This window comes from Lygodium microphyllum, chromosome 17 (genome assembly GCF_053477565.2).
Source record: "Lygodium microphyllum isolate KBCC chromosome 17, Lygodium_microphyllum_v1.1.10, whole genome shotgun sequence".
NCBI lineage: Eukaryota > Viridiplantae > Streptophyta > Polypodiopsida > Schizaeales > Lygodiaceae > Lygodium > Lygodium microphyllum.
In genome coordinates, this window is record NC_141151.1 from 17,055,694 (window position 1) to 17,071,335 (window position 15,642).

Here is a 15,642-nt window from a genome sequence, read left to right on the forward strand (position 1 = left end):
GTCATCGCAGCATCAGAAGCATTTGGTGAAGCGTCCTCAATGACAGCTAGATGAAGAAATGCAGCTGATGAGGGTGCAGCCACCGCTCCAGAATCCTTAGTGTCCTTCTTCTTGGTGTCCTTCGTGTCTTTGTCAGGGCAATCCTTCTTCCAATGGCCAGTCTTTCCATAAATATGGCATGTGGAATCTTTGTCCTTTTTCTTCTCCTTTGTCCTTCTTGGACTTGTTATCCCCCTTCTTCTTCTTTTGGTCCTTCCTCTTCTTCTAAGAGACTTGACCTGTCAGCGCCTCCGACTTGGAAGCATTCTGTCCCTTTAACTGTTCCTCTTGGTCCAAGACCATAGGAACCAACTCTTCCCTCCGAAGAGTAGACTCTCGCCCCGAAGCAATAAGGGCAGAATAAAATGTACTGAATCGTGGCGGCAACTGGGACAAAAGTGTGATCGCTATATCTTCGGAGGAAATCGGCTTCCCCGCATTCTGAACCTGCATCTGAAGTTGCCTTAGCTTGTTAATGTGCTCCCGTAGCGAAGAAGACTTATTTACGGACAAGGTCCGCATCTGTACCTCCAAAGAAACCCGCTTCATTAGGGTCATCCGATTGTACATCTGATCAAGCTTCAGCCATATCTCCGGAGCCACCGTCAAGTGCTTGATATGAGCGATCACGGCTCTAGTACATGATAGAAAAAGAAAGGAACGAATCTTGGCATTCAATTTGTCCCAATGAGACTGAGCCTTGGCCAACTCCGCACGAGCATCGGAAGAGAGTTTGGACTCATCTCTTACCAAGGGCCGGTCAATCTCCTCCTGTACCAGCTCCGCCAAATCATAGGACTCAAGGATAGCCAACATCATGACGCGCCAAATGCGGTAGTTGTCGCCGTCGAGCTTCTGATCTGCAGGAAGGGCCGGTAAGACGGGCACCTTCCGGTCCATAATCGCCTAGAACTCCAAGTCAATCTCTGTAGATATCTTCACTTGTAATGCCTTCACAAACACAAAAGCAACCCCCTCTGACTGGGAAAACTCAGCCTGCTAAGACTCTTCCGCGTCCTGAACCTTCTTTACCTGCCGGAGGCGATGAAAAAGCAAAACTTGCACTTGTAGGCTGAAAACTCAAACTTCCTCCGCATCAAACAGCAGCAAATCCACCACCTGGACTCCTTTCCTGTGCGCCCACACTCGTTTCAGCCTTGTTCCAAGGCGCAGCCCTCCTGTCTGTCCTTAAACGCAAAAAATGCAAATTTGTGTCGCAATGGAAACTCCTCTTCAGGTTCATTCTGCGCTCAGTCAGCCCTCAAACACTGCTCTGATACCATGTCAGAGTACAGCGGTGTGGAAGCGTAGGACTGAGAGAGAGAGAACGCAGAGAGAGAAGAGAGAGAAAGAGACAGTGGAAGATGAAGATCTGATGTATAAAGAGTGCTGAATACAAAGATATGCAGATATATACACGGGCGCAGTGCGCTGGACTGCGTGTCTCCACCTCGACGATGCAACCTGCTGTTCACCTCGAAGTCCGCTGCAGTCTGCACTATCTCCTGTCTGAAATCTGTGAACAGAGACGGAATCTGCGCGTGTCACCGGTCTGTAATCTGCGAGCAGAGAAGTGTGTAAGACTGCTGGGAATGTCGGCTATTTATAGCCAGAGACAGCCAGGAAATAGGGCACCAGAAATGCCCAGTCGGACTGCCGGCAGTGAGTCGGACTGCCACATGTGCAGTCCGACTGCACCAGGCTGTACACTCCTGCCTGGCTGTGATCTCTCTAACACTACTATGTCATTAGTAAACTCCACATCAAGCAGCTTCTCAAACTCAAGGATAGGTAACCTAATACCTCCGATACCTATACATTTGTCTCTCAAGAAGAAACTCATGGCCTCTACTACAAATTTTTTAAAAAAAGGGGTTAGTAGACAGCCCTATCTAACTAATCTCTAAATGTTGAATTTATATCCTCTCACCTCACCAATCATAACCTAGTTATGTGCTAAGGAGCAAAGAGTCATTATTCCCCTGACCTACTCCTTTAGAAAGCCCATCCTCAAGATCATTCCTTACAAGAACCCCCAATTCACCTAGTCATATGCCTTCTCAAAGTTGAGGAGGAGCAGAACAAGGTCTTGCTTCCTAGATTAAGTCAAAGTAGTGGACTCACAAAAAGAGAAGTTCTCCAAGATGTTGTGCTCTTAGACAAAACCTATCTAGGCGGAGTGTATAAAATCGAATATCCATAGGGCTAATATGAGATCAATCGCCTTCACAAGGATCTTACAAGCAATTCCAAGCAAAGTGATCGATCTCCACTGTGCGATATCCAATCTCTCTCCAGTTCCTTTGGGAATGAGGCGAATCAACCCCTTGGAAACATAGCAGCTAAGAAACATGTTTCTTTGAATTTGAAACTTGCGAAACGTTTCTTAAAGTACGAAACGTTTCAAAGAGTAAAAAACCTAGGCGTTTTTTATATTTTTTTGGTGAGTTGGGACCCAAAACATGGTTTTTTTTATAAAAACTTTCGGGCAATGTTAAACATGAAGATGATGATGTGTAATGACTCGTGAGGGCTCAAGATTTTGGATGAGAGACTGATTTTTTTGTGATTTTGTTTAGTTATTGAACTTTGTCAATCTAGTATCTATTCTTGTATTGAGATTTGAATATTATACGACCTTAGTCTCATTTCTAAGTTATTTATGATATATTACGATTCATTCTCGGTTTTGATATTTTGACAGTTTGTTTTGAAATGAGAATCATGATGTTGTAACTTGACTTCAATTTTATTTGTATGATATGTATGAATCATAATGTTTGAGTTCTAAACCATAGTATAGCATGTCCAAAGACTAACTTTGACATAAGTGACAAGTCAATAATGGATCATGGATATTATATATGTAACATATAATGTATTATTCTCAATTGACTCTATTATCACTCAAGCTCAATTAGCCCTTCTTTGTTTAAGAGAGAGTTTCATAGAGGTTTAGAACCTCTTTCCCCAATCAAAACTATTAAAAAGCCTTGTATAAAAAAAACCCGTGTTTTTTATTTTACCCCCTCTTGAAAGAAACTTACGAAACACGTTTCTAACATTTTGTTTCTAAACGTTTCTACCATTTCTGACTGCTATGCTTGGAAAGTCTCTCTGGCATAACCCCCGATGCCATAATCTCCTAGAAAGCTAAGATGAGGCCTATGCTAATAAGATCCTAGTAGCTCAAAAAGGACTTATCCAATCCATCTTCTCTTAGACACTTACTTAAGGGCAATGTCAAGAGTGCTTTCTCCAACTTCTCCTCTATAAAATGGGCCATTAGATATCTAGTCATCCTGTCTATAACCACCCTCTTGGTGCTCTGCCATATTGTCTCTGTCATAGTCCGAGAGCCTAGTGGTGGATCCTAGAAAAGTTGTGTAGTACTATGTAGCTACTTGTCTCCCCTCTAGAGAGCCCAATGCAATGGAAAGGAGTGGAATTGGACACAACAAACAGGTAACGACCCCATTGACAAGTCATCATCATCTTGAAGTCCAAGTTCAAGCTCCAACCATGCAGCCCCATCGATGGCTGCGCACGCCTTTCTTTCAAGTTGCTCATAGGAGTGATGCAAGTCATCCCGCACAACTCTTTCATGCCAAAGAGGAAGTGTGAGAGGGTGGTAGTGGTGGGGCAAGTAGGCCTCATCCATGTATTCATACAAGTGCAAAAGACCTAGAGAGCATTTTTCCCTTACACATCAACCAAAGCCTTGCAGATTGAAATCCTAGAGCTGGGATTGACATCTAGGTGCATGTAGACCTATTCAATATAAAGAGTAAGATTGGCTCCTAGTTGGAGGTCACATGCAAGGACAATTCAACAATTTAGCTAAAGGTGGGAACCCATGGTCATGTATGCTACTACAAAGGCATTGTTAACAAGCATGAGAGACTGTGATGACTACTTTCTGGTTTCAAGGCTGATATGATTAACAATCACACTCAAGTTCTCTCTAAGGCACATTGATGGTGGCTTGCACACCCACTACCTGGATACCTCTGGTCCTATATCCGGTCATGATTGGCTGCCACCATCTGCTTGGGTGAGCTGAACTGGAGTCCCCCCTTTCCCAAGGATACCACCGATGTGACCTTGGCTGCAATTCTAAGTAATTTAACTTTACTGAACATATAATGGTGGCCAAGTGTCAGAAAGTTAAACAACTATAACATAACTCAACTAAGTGTGATGTTACTGCCACACCTCGTAAATGCTTCAGACTTACCACCTTTTCAAGAAAACTTGCATGTAGTTTGCATACAATCTGACAAACAGGACAGCTAACACTATATTCAGATGTGAATTAATATTTTCCTTATACCTGACGCTCAAATAGTGGTCCAAAAGCTTCGTTTGCCACCTTATCAACTTCATAAATTGAGCTGCTTAAATGCACAGTACCAGCACCTTCAATATCAGCTTCAATTTGCTGCAACTTTGAGTGTATGTCTGTGCAAAGAGGAAGACAGAGACAGAGATAGAGAGGAAAGAGCAGGTTAGATTCCCTTCCAACTAGGAAGAAAGTGCAAACTTCCATGCATAAATCCTCCACACACCATCAATGGTATTTTTACAAGAAACAAAACAGTCAAAGTTTTCTTTGACAAGCTGCTTCAATTGTTGTTTCCGGCTTTGCAGGTCCATTTTGAGAGACTGCTCCCCAGCCTCAAGCTCAGCATGGCTTGTATTCTGATGTATACGACACAAAAAGAACTTGGGGTCGAACTTTTCAGAGTGATACATGACTTTTTCTGTAAAAAAGAAAAATGTTCTATCAGATCATAGACCAAATGACCAATTTGAAAGAAATCTTATACAAATGATGAGATTCATATTTATATTCTAATGCAGTTACACAAATGGGAGAATCCAACACATTTACACTTAAGCTATTCATTAGAAGAATATAAGTCCGAAGGTTCACTTGAACTAGCCACATAGCAAACCATTCTTGCTTGACTCTCAATCAGCTCACTTTTCTCCAGAAGCATAGCATCTGTTGGATATGTGGAGAGGATATGCATACAGTCACAGAGAGAGTTACTGCATATACTATCCCACTTCTGGAAGAAGGTTTCTTAAAGCTTGTACAGAACTTCAAATTGTTCTGGAACATGCCCATTATGTATTGCCGGTGTTCAAGGTGTTAGGACTTTGACCATTTACACTTCACAAACTAGGAAATCTTGTACTATTGATTGACTGGCTTTGACCTATTAATCAACGGGCTGACTAGGGGAATGACACTACTTATTTTTTAAATGATCCACTGATTGACTAGGGGAATGAAAATTTAAAAGGTCAAGCTACGTGTTTTTGTCCATATCATGTTTATAATTGAGTTGCCATCTCATCATTAAATAGGAGTATTCACCTTATTTGATGCTTTTCACTATCAATCCTGTGGGCATCTGAGCACTGCAGAGCTCTGGTAATCAATACACAGCAGGACTGGAAAGTGCTCATAGACATGTAGCATAGGCAGGTTGCAGATTCCATTCACCATTCAAGTGACCCAAACATCCAATCTATATTAGATGGAGGCAACTCCTATTGCATTAAGTTAGCTAATAGAGAGATTTCTTAATGTCATTAGCCTGCTATGCATCTTAAGTGTGTGAAATACATTACTATGAAATAGCCTACAGCAAAGCCCTTAGAAAAGAGCAGAGAACTTATGTATCTTTGCAGGAACACAAATTATTGTCACAAAGTGGATTGTTGGTCATTGAGACAATGGTAGAATTTGATGGTCCGTATTTTGATTCAGTTGAACTACTTGGGCAGAGAACAGGGATAAATCGTGGACTGACAGGAACTGTGTAGCCCACTAGATAAAGCCGAGTCACATTAACCTACTGGAGGTGACCCTTATCAATCTACCTTTGTAATTTTTTGAAATAACATCTGGCACTTTGGCATTATCACCATTGAACACAAAGCAAACAGACCGTGCAAAGGAGTGAGGCTCAGATATCCCTCAACCTATTATTTTCTTCCAGCAATAGTCCACACTAGAGAAAGATACAAGAGGCCAACACGACTGCCTGCATGGCTCAGGTGGAAGAACAGAAGGCTGGACAGACCATCTAGAATGAGACTCAGATGGCTGTGTATAGAAGTACTATGTCAGACCAAAAATCTCTTCTTGATCAAGTTGAGACTACAGGAGGGTCAGTGATATAATCTGGCACCTAATTATCAAGGTTCAGACCCTGTTTAACCCTCCAAGATTCAAAGTAGTCACAAGTCACACAAAATGAGACAGAGGCAAGGGACAGGGAGGAATCGCTGTCACTTGTGACTATAAATTCACATGTGATGGGATGTGGAAGGGAAAGAAGCTACTGTCCCTGCCATCCTGAAGTCCAAAAATGACCATCACTTGTGACTATGGAAAAAAGAAAATGGTGCTTTTTGACAAGTACTGCCAGCGAATTGCCTTGAACCACAAAGCGGTCAAGCTTGCCCAAGTCAAAGATTTGGAGTATAACTACCCTCGAAGTCAGCAATAGTGGCTAGTGTAACAATAAAAAATGGAGTGTCTATATCTAAGATACTAGTCCCAAACATTTACAACAGAGAAGAGATCTCGGATAAGAGAACCGAATGGCAGGAATTATCCTCCTCATGTATTACAGAAGTACTAATCAGGAATACAAGGAGGCAACAGGCTGCCAAAATCTTATCCACACTGCACTCTAGCTTATATGCATGCAGACTCACACTTAATACCACAAAATACAAGTGCAATCTGTCACAGTTACAAAATGCGGAAGTGGAACACAAGATTGAAGAGAATTGAGATGAAACACAAAACAGATGAAAGCATGGGATCAAATAAGAGGAATGGAACTGAATCCACTAGTGTGCAACCAAAGCGAGAACAACAGCTATCACCATAGCAAGGAGGTGTGAAGAAAACTGCTAGGGTTTGCACTGAGGAAACACAGAGTGTACGACCACGGCAAAAACACAGAGACAGACACAAACACACACAGCAAAACTCAAACCCTAAACGCAAAACTCAAGACTCAAACACACAAACTCAAACACAAACAAAAGAAGGGAAAGAAGAACACAACTCTGAAGTGAATGAATACTGCAAATGAATGTAAGAGTGTACAGATACTCAAGGGCAAAGCAGTGTGTCGGAGAGTGACGTCCACCGAAGACAGATCCCGAGTTTATGACCACCAATCAAACTATGAAGAGAGAGGAAGAACACTAAACGCTGATCACCAAAGCGTAGGCGACTGTAGAGGATGATGCCTGATGATGAAAATGCCAACAAAAGGCTGTAAATGCAACCACCAGGTGGAGGAAGATGGTTGCCAGCTGCTGCCGAGTGATGGGAGAGCTCCAAACACAGCAGGAGAAAGTCGCCTGATGGAGGAGGGAGGCTGCCAACTGTCACCTATAGCCACAAGCTGCAAACGCAGGGTGCAGATGAAGGTGGAGGTGTTGGCAATGAGGAAGAGGGCCAAATGCAACAGGTAGGAGGGCAGCAGATAGTGGATGACAGCCTGGAGGAAGGCGCCAAGGCAATGCAAGGGCTAATGGAGAGAGAGAGAGAGGCAGTAGTCAAAGGGCTGGACCGCCACATGTGTGTGTGCCAATGATTGCAATCTGCAAAAACGAGATAGATCGAATGGGGGCAACCAGTCTATTTATAGATGTTGAAAGGTGCCCCAAAGAATTAGGGTTTTGGGGGGACCACTGAAATTGTCTCGAACCGCTACCTTTTTAGGGTTTTTCATTAATTAAATGTGTTTTGGGGCTATTTAAGAATGCTAATTAGCTGAAAAGCGTGTTTTAGCTCAACACCCCCTCCCAAGCCCAAAATTGAGCCGAAAGATTAGACCATCCACGTTGATTTTTACTTACCCCAAGGTGTCCCATCCCAAAGCAGCCAGGGCATTAGACAAAGGGTGCACGTCGATTGCCCAATGGCCTACCAAGACTACAGAGGCAATGGTTATCTTACCAAGGGAGCCCAAGTGATCACCCCAAAGAGAACACTGCATCAAACAAAGGGTGCACATCGGTTGCCCAGTGGCCTACCAAGCCCTACAAGGGCAGATAGAACCACATTGAACTTTTTTTTTTTTTTTTGGCCCACCAAGACTATAGAGGCGATGGTTATCTTACCAAGGGAGCCCAAGTGATCACCCTAGAGAGGACACGGCATTGAACAAAGGGTGCACGTCGGCTGCCCAGTGGCCTACCAAGCCCTACAAGGACAGATGGAACCACATTTAACTCTTTTTTTTTTAAGTCTGTTAAATTTTATGGGATACGGCCGATTGACTAACAGTGACCCTGAAGACGGGAGTAAGGAGGGTACACCCAGCAAATCACAAAACAATACAAGCTTACCCATCCCCTCAAGGGTGTTGATACATGATTGATTTAAGCCTAGGATAAGTACTCAACTCTCATTCTTAGGTAAAAGGAAGGACTTATGAAACTTGTGAACTTTTTGGGCACAAAAAAAATAGAAATTTATTGGTAAAGTTACACAACATTAGAAAAAATAAGCCTAGCTAATTGTAAAGTCATCCTAAAAGAGAGATATTTAACTCGAATAATATTCCAAACTTAAGCGAATCTAAATAAGTTAGATTCTTTCCGTGTACAAATTAGACAACTATGCTAGACTTTGTTGGCACAAACTCGTATCAAGGTTTGGTTGCATAACTACAACCAAGGGAAAGACTCAATTGCCTCCCTTCGTGGCAATTGTACTATTTTGGAGATGCAAAACAACCTTCTTCACGCTAGGAAAACCCAAATATTTATAATAGTTAAACTACCACATATGAGGAAAAACGGATGATAAGGTATCCATGTAATGAAGGAGTATGGTGGTGTGGTAACAGCAGCCGCCAGTGGAAACATCTTAGGATCCGCTCAAGTGGTGCTTTGCACAATGAGATGCAAATTATGCTACATGCTAAAGAATAATCATGCAGCAGGTGTCACTTGGACAATGTCCCTCGTGGGAAAATTGTTCACTTGCCCAAGCGCCCTAGTACAAAGATGATGAAATCATGCAATCCAAAGGGGAAGGTACAACAAGGGGGAGAAGCTGATGTCGAAGACAAAGTGTTGAAGCCTGTAGAATACCAAGAAGGGTAGGAATCCCCTCTCAACCTGGATGTGGATCCCAAAGAAGGAAGAGGAGCTTGATGTCGGCATTCTACATGACAACCAGTCTGGTTATGCACGAGCAGCACCCAAGGAGACAAATATGTGAAGGCATCAGACTTATCCTTAAGATAAGTACATCCATAAGTATCGAGAATAATCATCCACAATCAAAAAGATATACGATGTACCATTCAAAATGGCAGTGGAAGTCGGCCCACAAAGATCAACATGAATCAATCTAAGAGGCACATCAGCTCTATGTATAGATTGCTAAGGGAATGGGGTACAGTGCTACTTTTCGAGTTGACAAGCTTTACAAACATCCCTCCACAGCTTCATGCGAAAAATGTCATCAGCCATCTGTCGACACAACTTCTCATAAAGGGAGTTATATCCGAGATGTTCTAAGCAAAAATGCCAAAGACACTCGGTGTCTCATAAGCTCTCGTGCAGTGTGGCTAAAGCTTGGAAGAGGTGAAACTTAAGACCCCTCGACTATTGGCTCGAAATGAAACTGTCATGTGATACAAGCCACTAGGTTGTGCCTCGTCCCAGTAATCACTAGACTACTTGACCCAACACCCGACCAGCAAAGCTACTGAATAAATAACAAATTCGCCCTAAGCTGGGGGACATAGTATACATCATCCATTGTAGCATGATTCGGGCCCTGGCCAGTGGCAAAAGTAACAAGACCGTAAGCCTAAATCTTGATCGAGGAGTTATTCCCAACTCAAACTTATTTGGCTGCACGGGCTTGAGAAATGAAAATATCCTCAATAGGGGTCATATGATGGGTAGCTCCACACTCCACAATCCAAGGAGTAGCCTAAAGTACTCGGCTGTGACGAGTGGGCCTCTGCAATCATCTCATCGAGATGCAACTCACAGATATGGATGAGACTCACATCCTCAAATGTCTCTATAGAGACAATATGGGCCTCTGCAAACCAATCAGATAAGCCCTCTAGCGTTGAGAATGTTGTCAACTATGATGGATGACTGGTGTCAATGTGGATCAGGCCTCGCCACCGCCACTGCCCCTGCTCAAGGTTGCTACCACCCTGCCTCCCTTGTTGGGGATAGCCCAACTAAAGGGTGGGGGTCTAAGTCTTCGCTTTTGATGTTGTGCCTCTTGCCTTTTGTTGAGAAACCGCTTCTTCAATTTACACACTTCATTTATGGTTCGCACAGACAGCCCCAAAAAGGCCCAATGTCCACATTTTGGCCACTTTTTTAATGGGCACCTACACAGTGATGCACCACCCTAGACAACGTATGCCTATCAATGGGCAGTGACGTCATTCATTCTAACCTCTCTCTTCAGTCATTCTTGACCACCTTCTTCGGTCACCAAGCCCTCTGGTGTTGAGAATGTTGTCAACTATGATGGATGACCAATGGCAATGTGGATCGGGCCTCACCACTACCCCTGCTCAAGGTTGCCACCACCCTACCTCCCTTGTTGGGGATAGCCCAACTAAAAGGTGGGGGTCTAAGTCTTAGCTTTTGATGTTGTGCCTCTTGCCTTTTGTTGAGAAACCACTTCTTCAATTTACACACTTCATTTATGGTTCACGCTAACAGTCCCAAAAAGAGCCAATGTCCACATTTTGGCCACTTTTTCGATGGCCGCCTACACAATGATGCGCCACCCTAGACAGCTTATGCCTATCAATAGGCAGTGACCTCATTCATTCTAACCTCTCTCTTCAGTCATTCTTGACCACCTTCAATCACCAACACCACTTCCCTTCTCTCATTAGCCTCTTCCACTATCCTCACACTCCTTCAAGAGGACTTTGCGGTTCGTGGCTCATGGTTTCCTTCACCCTTCCTCTTCTACGTCAAGTGCCCTATTCCATCATCAAGCCTTGCATTTGGAGCATCTTTCACCTAGTGTCACCATCATCTGCTTGGCGTCAACACCCTTTGCCATCATGATCCACCTTCACCTGCGTTTTTCAGTGTGAAGATCTTCTCCTTGCCTAGCATCAATCATCTCTAGCTTGGCATTAGCATCCTAGCTTCAAGCAATAGTCTATATCACCAAGCATCAGTGATTTCATCAGTCATCTATCACAAGAGCTGCTAGGACCCACGTTTTTGCAGCCTGGCTCCTCCTCCATCACCTAGTGTCACTCATTTATCACAGGGGCAACTTGGACTTGTGTTTTTGCAGCCTGACTTCTTCTCCATCACCTAGCATCACTCATCTATCACAAAGGCTGTTGGGGCCTATGTTTCTGCAGCCCAGCTCATCTTCCATCATCTAATGTCATCATTATCCACCTAGAGCTAGCATCTGGACTGCTCTCCCTACGTTTGACAACTCCGACACTCAAATTTGCATTTTTGCTATCCAGGTCACTATCTGGCATCAAAGGACTGTTGTTTGCTCCCTCAACAATTGGTGACCATCTTCCACATCTCTGACGGTGTCAAAGATCTGCGGTTCGCTCCCTCAACAGCTGTCATTCACCTTCGAGTGATTCCTTTGATAGCCCACTGCCCAAAGGATTGTGTTTTGCTCCCTTCACTATGCAAATTTCCCACAAGTGCTACTACATGATTCAAATAGGATAGTGTAGTTATCTTTTGAGCTTCGCCTCCACTATCTCATCTTTTCTTCTCATAGCATGATTCAGTACATTATCATTGTATTCTTCTTTTGTTTTTGAGTTTCTCTTCTCTCGCCATGCTTGATGTACATACTATCACGGGGACGTGAAATTTTGAGATGCTTTAATCTTGCTAGTAACATTTGATTAAGTTACTAATCAAATGTGCAAGGTTGTTTAGCACATGTGATGCACATGGCAGTTATTTCATGGGAACGGGCCAAGGTTCCCGAGGATGCAGTGGGTGTTAAAGGCAAAAGTTGTGTTAAGTTATGCCAACTGGGTTTTGGTGGTCCGTTCGTGCAAGGTTGGACCCTAGGACAATTGTTTAGCCATTAAGTGTCAGTGGTGACACTAGGGACTAGCATTAATTAATTAATTAATGCTAGTCTAAGGGTCAACAGCGGTTGGGAACCACTCCAAGTTGCAAATGGCCTAGCCAATTTCATTCCAGATAGGCATGTTTAATTTTTTTTCATTCCAGATAGGCATGTTTAATTTTGGGCACGATCAAAAGGACTGAAATCAATTTTCAGAATTAATTAATTCTGAAAAAATAATTTAATGGCTGAAAATGCATTAGGAAGGCTGCCACTTGGCAAAACTTTCCCATGCAACTAGAGAGAAGGCTGCTGGAGGGTGGTGGAAGCTAAATGGCAGCCATTCGGAGCTTGGTGGAGGGAGAGGAGGTAATCAGATTTGGCTCTGAGAGGCGACGACAATTGATCGCGCACCACAACAAGACAGGGGGCAGCAAATTTTCTCTTCCGTCTCAAGAGAGGCGGCAGTAGGAGAGGAGGGCTCGCCAGCCGAACTGGTGTTTTACCCCCCTTTTGAAGCTGTTGGTGCCATCAGATTTGTCATCAGAGCTCCGAATCAGAAGATACATTTCAGCTGATTTTCTCTCTTTCTATAGCATTCTCTCATCTCCTCCAATCTATGCTCAAGTATTCTCAGCAATTCTCAGCCATGGGTAGCAGAGTACAGCCAAATTTGGTGGACAGCAAAGAGTTTACTGCTGTAAACCCTAAATTACAGCAGTAATTAGGGTTTAGCAGCCACCTTGGGACCCGTGCCATCAGTCAAAGGCATTGTACACTGAAATCAGCACCGGAAATTCGTGGAATTGTGAGGATTTCAGATGTCAGCCCATCTATTGTGAATTTGGGGCAACATTTGACCAGTTGGGGTTCCATTAGAGCAAGTCTTGGGTGAAAAACAAGGGGCAATTTGCCCAAATGTTTTGCTAATTATAGCAACAGCAAGGGGCTTTTGAATCAGCCAAGGAGATTGTGAAATCTCGACTTGTAATTTATCCATCAGGAATTGAAATTAAAGGATCACCTTAATGGCATTCCAATCACAAAAGCTAAGAACCATTGAGGTGATGCATCATCAATACAAGGCACAAGCTCATATAAAAGACAATTCCACAATTGTGCACACAAGTATTGGTTTTTTTCACACATCAATTCTTAGATGCACCTTATGTTTTAGTTAACTTGTGCGGGGCCAACAGGGGTGTCCACTGTCCAAGTTTATGAAGGTAAAGTGAGCATTTCAGTCTATGTTCATTTGCTAATTGCTGTAATTAAGTGCTTAATCAAGTTAAACCACCCTATCCGAGAAGGAATGTTGGTTTCACATACTCTAAGTCACTCCCCGTAAACCCTATTGTTTCTCTGCATTGTCGCTTATGTTGACATGGTATCAAAGCATACCTGTTATTTTTTACATGATATCAGAGCGCAAAAGCTCAAAGAGCTAAAGACCATGTTCATCAAAGAAGGCAAAGACTGATTGCAAGTTCGACATCGTCTACTAATTTCCCCCCTCGTTTCCGCTACATCATGAGACAAAGATACCCTTCTCCTCCTCTCCCACCCACCCACCCTTTTACAAGTTGATACTCCAATGCTATGACTTCTCCACAAGCAGATGGACAAACCACTCAATGCTGCTCTTGGCATCACCGGACCCCCCACCAAAGTATATGCTTGGTGCCATGGACCTTTGCTCCCTATCCCACCAAAGTATATGCATCTATCCCCGGGCACTCATTGTATTACCTCTCCATTCTAGGCCATAGAGTTTATTCTACACTGACTTTCAGATTTTTATGCTCAAGGCAATAAGATGCATCCAATGTGCACTAAGCCCTTTCAAGCCACAAGAGGATCGATTGGTAACAAAGCCTCCTCACAACCCCCGCAATGTGCTACAAAGGTTGTTCCTACTTCTTCTAGGGTTTCAAGAATGCCACCTCGACAACTCGCAGTTTTGCAGTCCACTCCTTTGAGAGACAGTGATTGTTGGATATTGTCCCCTCAACAATTCGCTCCTTTGAGAGATAGTGATTGTTCAACACCTTCCTTTACTTCAGCTCCGCCGTCCGCTCTACTAAGAGACAATGACCATTGCACAAAGCCTCCCTTTCCCCCACCCTCGACTACTCAAGTTCGAGAGGCCACCTCTGGGAGTTCTTCAATATCTTTGATACCCCAAATACCTTCTTCCGCATGACCAATGGCACTTCCTTCATCATCAGATGATTCAGAGTCCGTAATGCATGAGTTTTTAGATTCCCTCTCTCTTGTCGAGAGGGATTCAGAGGGGAATGTACTTTTTTTGTCCTCCAAGGAGGCTCCTACCTCTTCTTTGGCCTCGGAGAGGGCCCCTCTCCCTCCATCCTCAAGGCGGGGATCTACTCATCATGAAATTCATCACCTACCATCTACTCTTTTGGTATGGCTGCCTTCAAGTAGTCATTTCTCTTCTTGATACCCAGGATCTTTAGAGACCGCCTCAATCAAGGCCTTAGAGGTTCAACCACGACTTGTTGGTAACGAGACCTTCGAATTCCTTCTAGCATGGAATTATAGAGCTATTGGCTTCTCTCCCAAGGTGAAGTCAGGTTCTACAATTCATCCCGTCTATTGTTCCTTACTACAGGTTACCTTTCAGGTGGCAATCTTGGATCTCCGGGATCTTCTACATCTTTATCGTATCTCTCCTGCTCCTCTTTCTTAATCCCTTTTTGGCCTAAGAGGGGCTGTTGAGAAACCACTTCTTCAATTCACACACTTCATTTAGGGTTTCGCACTGATAGCCCCAAAAAGAGCTAGTGTCCACATTTTAACCACTTTTTCAATGGGCGACCACACAATGATACACCATCCTAGACAGCTTATGCCTATAAATAGGCAGCCACTTCATTCATTCCTCGCTCCTACCACATCTCTCTCTTCAGTCATTCTTCACCACCCCACCACTCTTCATTCATTCTTTACCCCTCTTCCTCTGTCATCAAACATCCCTTCTCTCACCATCCCCTTCCACTGCCCTCGCACCCCTTCAAGAGGACATTGCAGTTCATGGCTCGTGTTGCTTTCATCCTTCTTCCTTTGCTTCAGGCACATTGTTCCAGCATCAAGCCTTCCATCTGGAGCATCTTCCACCTGGCATCACCATCATCAACTTGGCGTTAGCACCCCTTTCCATCAGCCTCCACCTTCACCTGCGTTTTTCAATGTGAAGATCTTCTTCTTACCTAGCGTCATCATCTCCAACTTGGCATCACCATCCTAGCCTCCGGCTATAGTCTACATCACCGAGCATTATTGATTTCATCACTCATATATCACAAGGGCTGCTAGGACCTCCGTTTTTGCAGCCTAGCTTCTCTTCCATCACCTGGCCTCACTTGTCTATCACAGGGGCTGTTGGTACTTGCATTTTTACAACCTGGCTCCTCCTCCATCACCTAGCCTCACTCGTCTGTCAAAGGGGCTGCTAAGACATGCGTTTTTGCAGTCTG

The 15,642-nt window shown here is 43.7% G+C and overlaps 1 protein-coding gene across 1 annotated transcript in view; it reads right to left on the reverse strand.

The window, feature by feature from the left end:
* LOC148021626 (exocyst complex component SEC5C-like) overlaps positions 1-15,642 on the reverse strand; it is a 161,492-nt gene that overhangs the window by 112,427 nt on the left and 33,423 nt on the right. Inside the window, exons 5-6 of the mRNA XM_087697090.1 lie at positions 4,608-4,802; positions 4,373-4,500 (exon numbers count right to left, since the gene is read on the reverse strand). Of these exons, the coding sequence (XP_087553216.1) occupies positions 4,373-4,500; positions 4,608-4,802 (323 nt within the window). The remainder of the gene's footprint in view (positions 1-4,372; positions 4,501-4,607; positions 4,803-15,642) is intronic.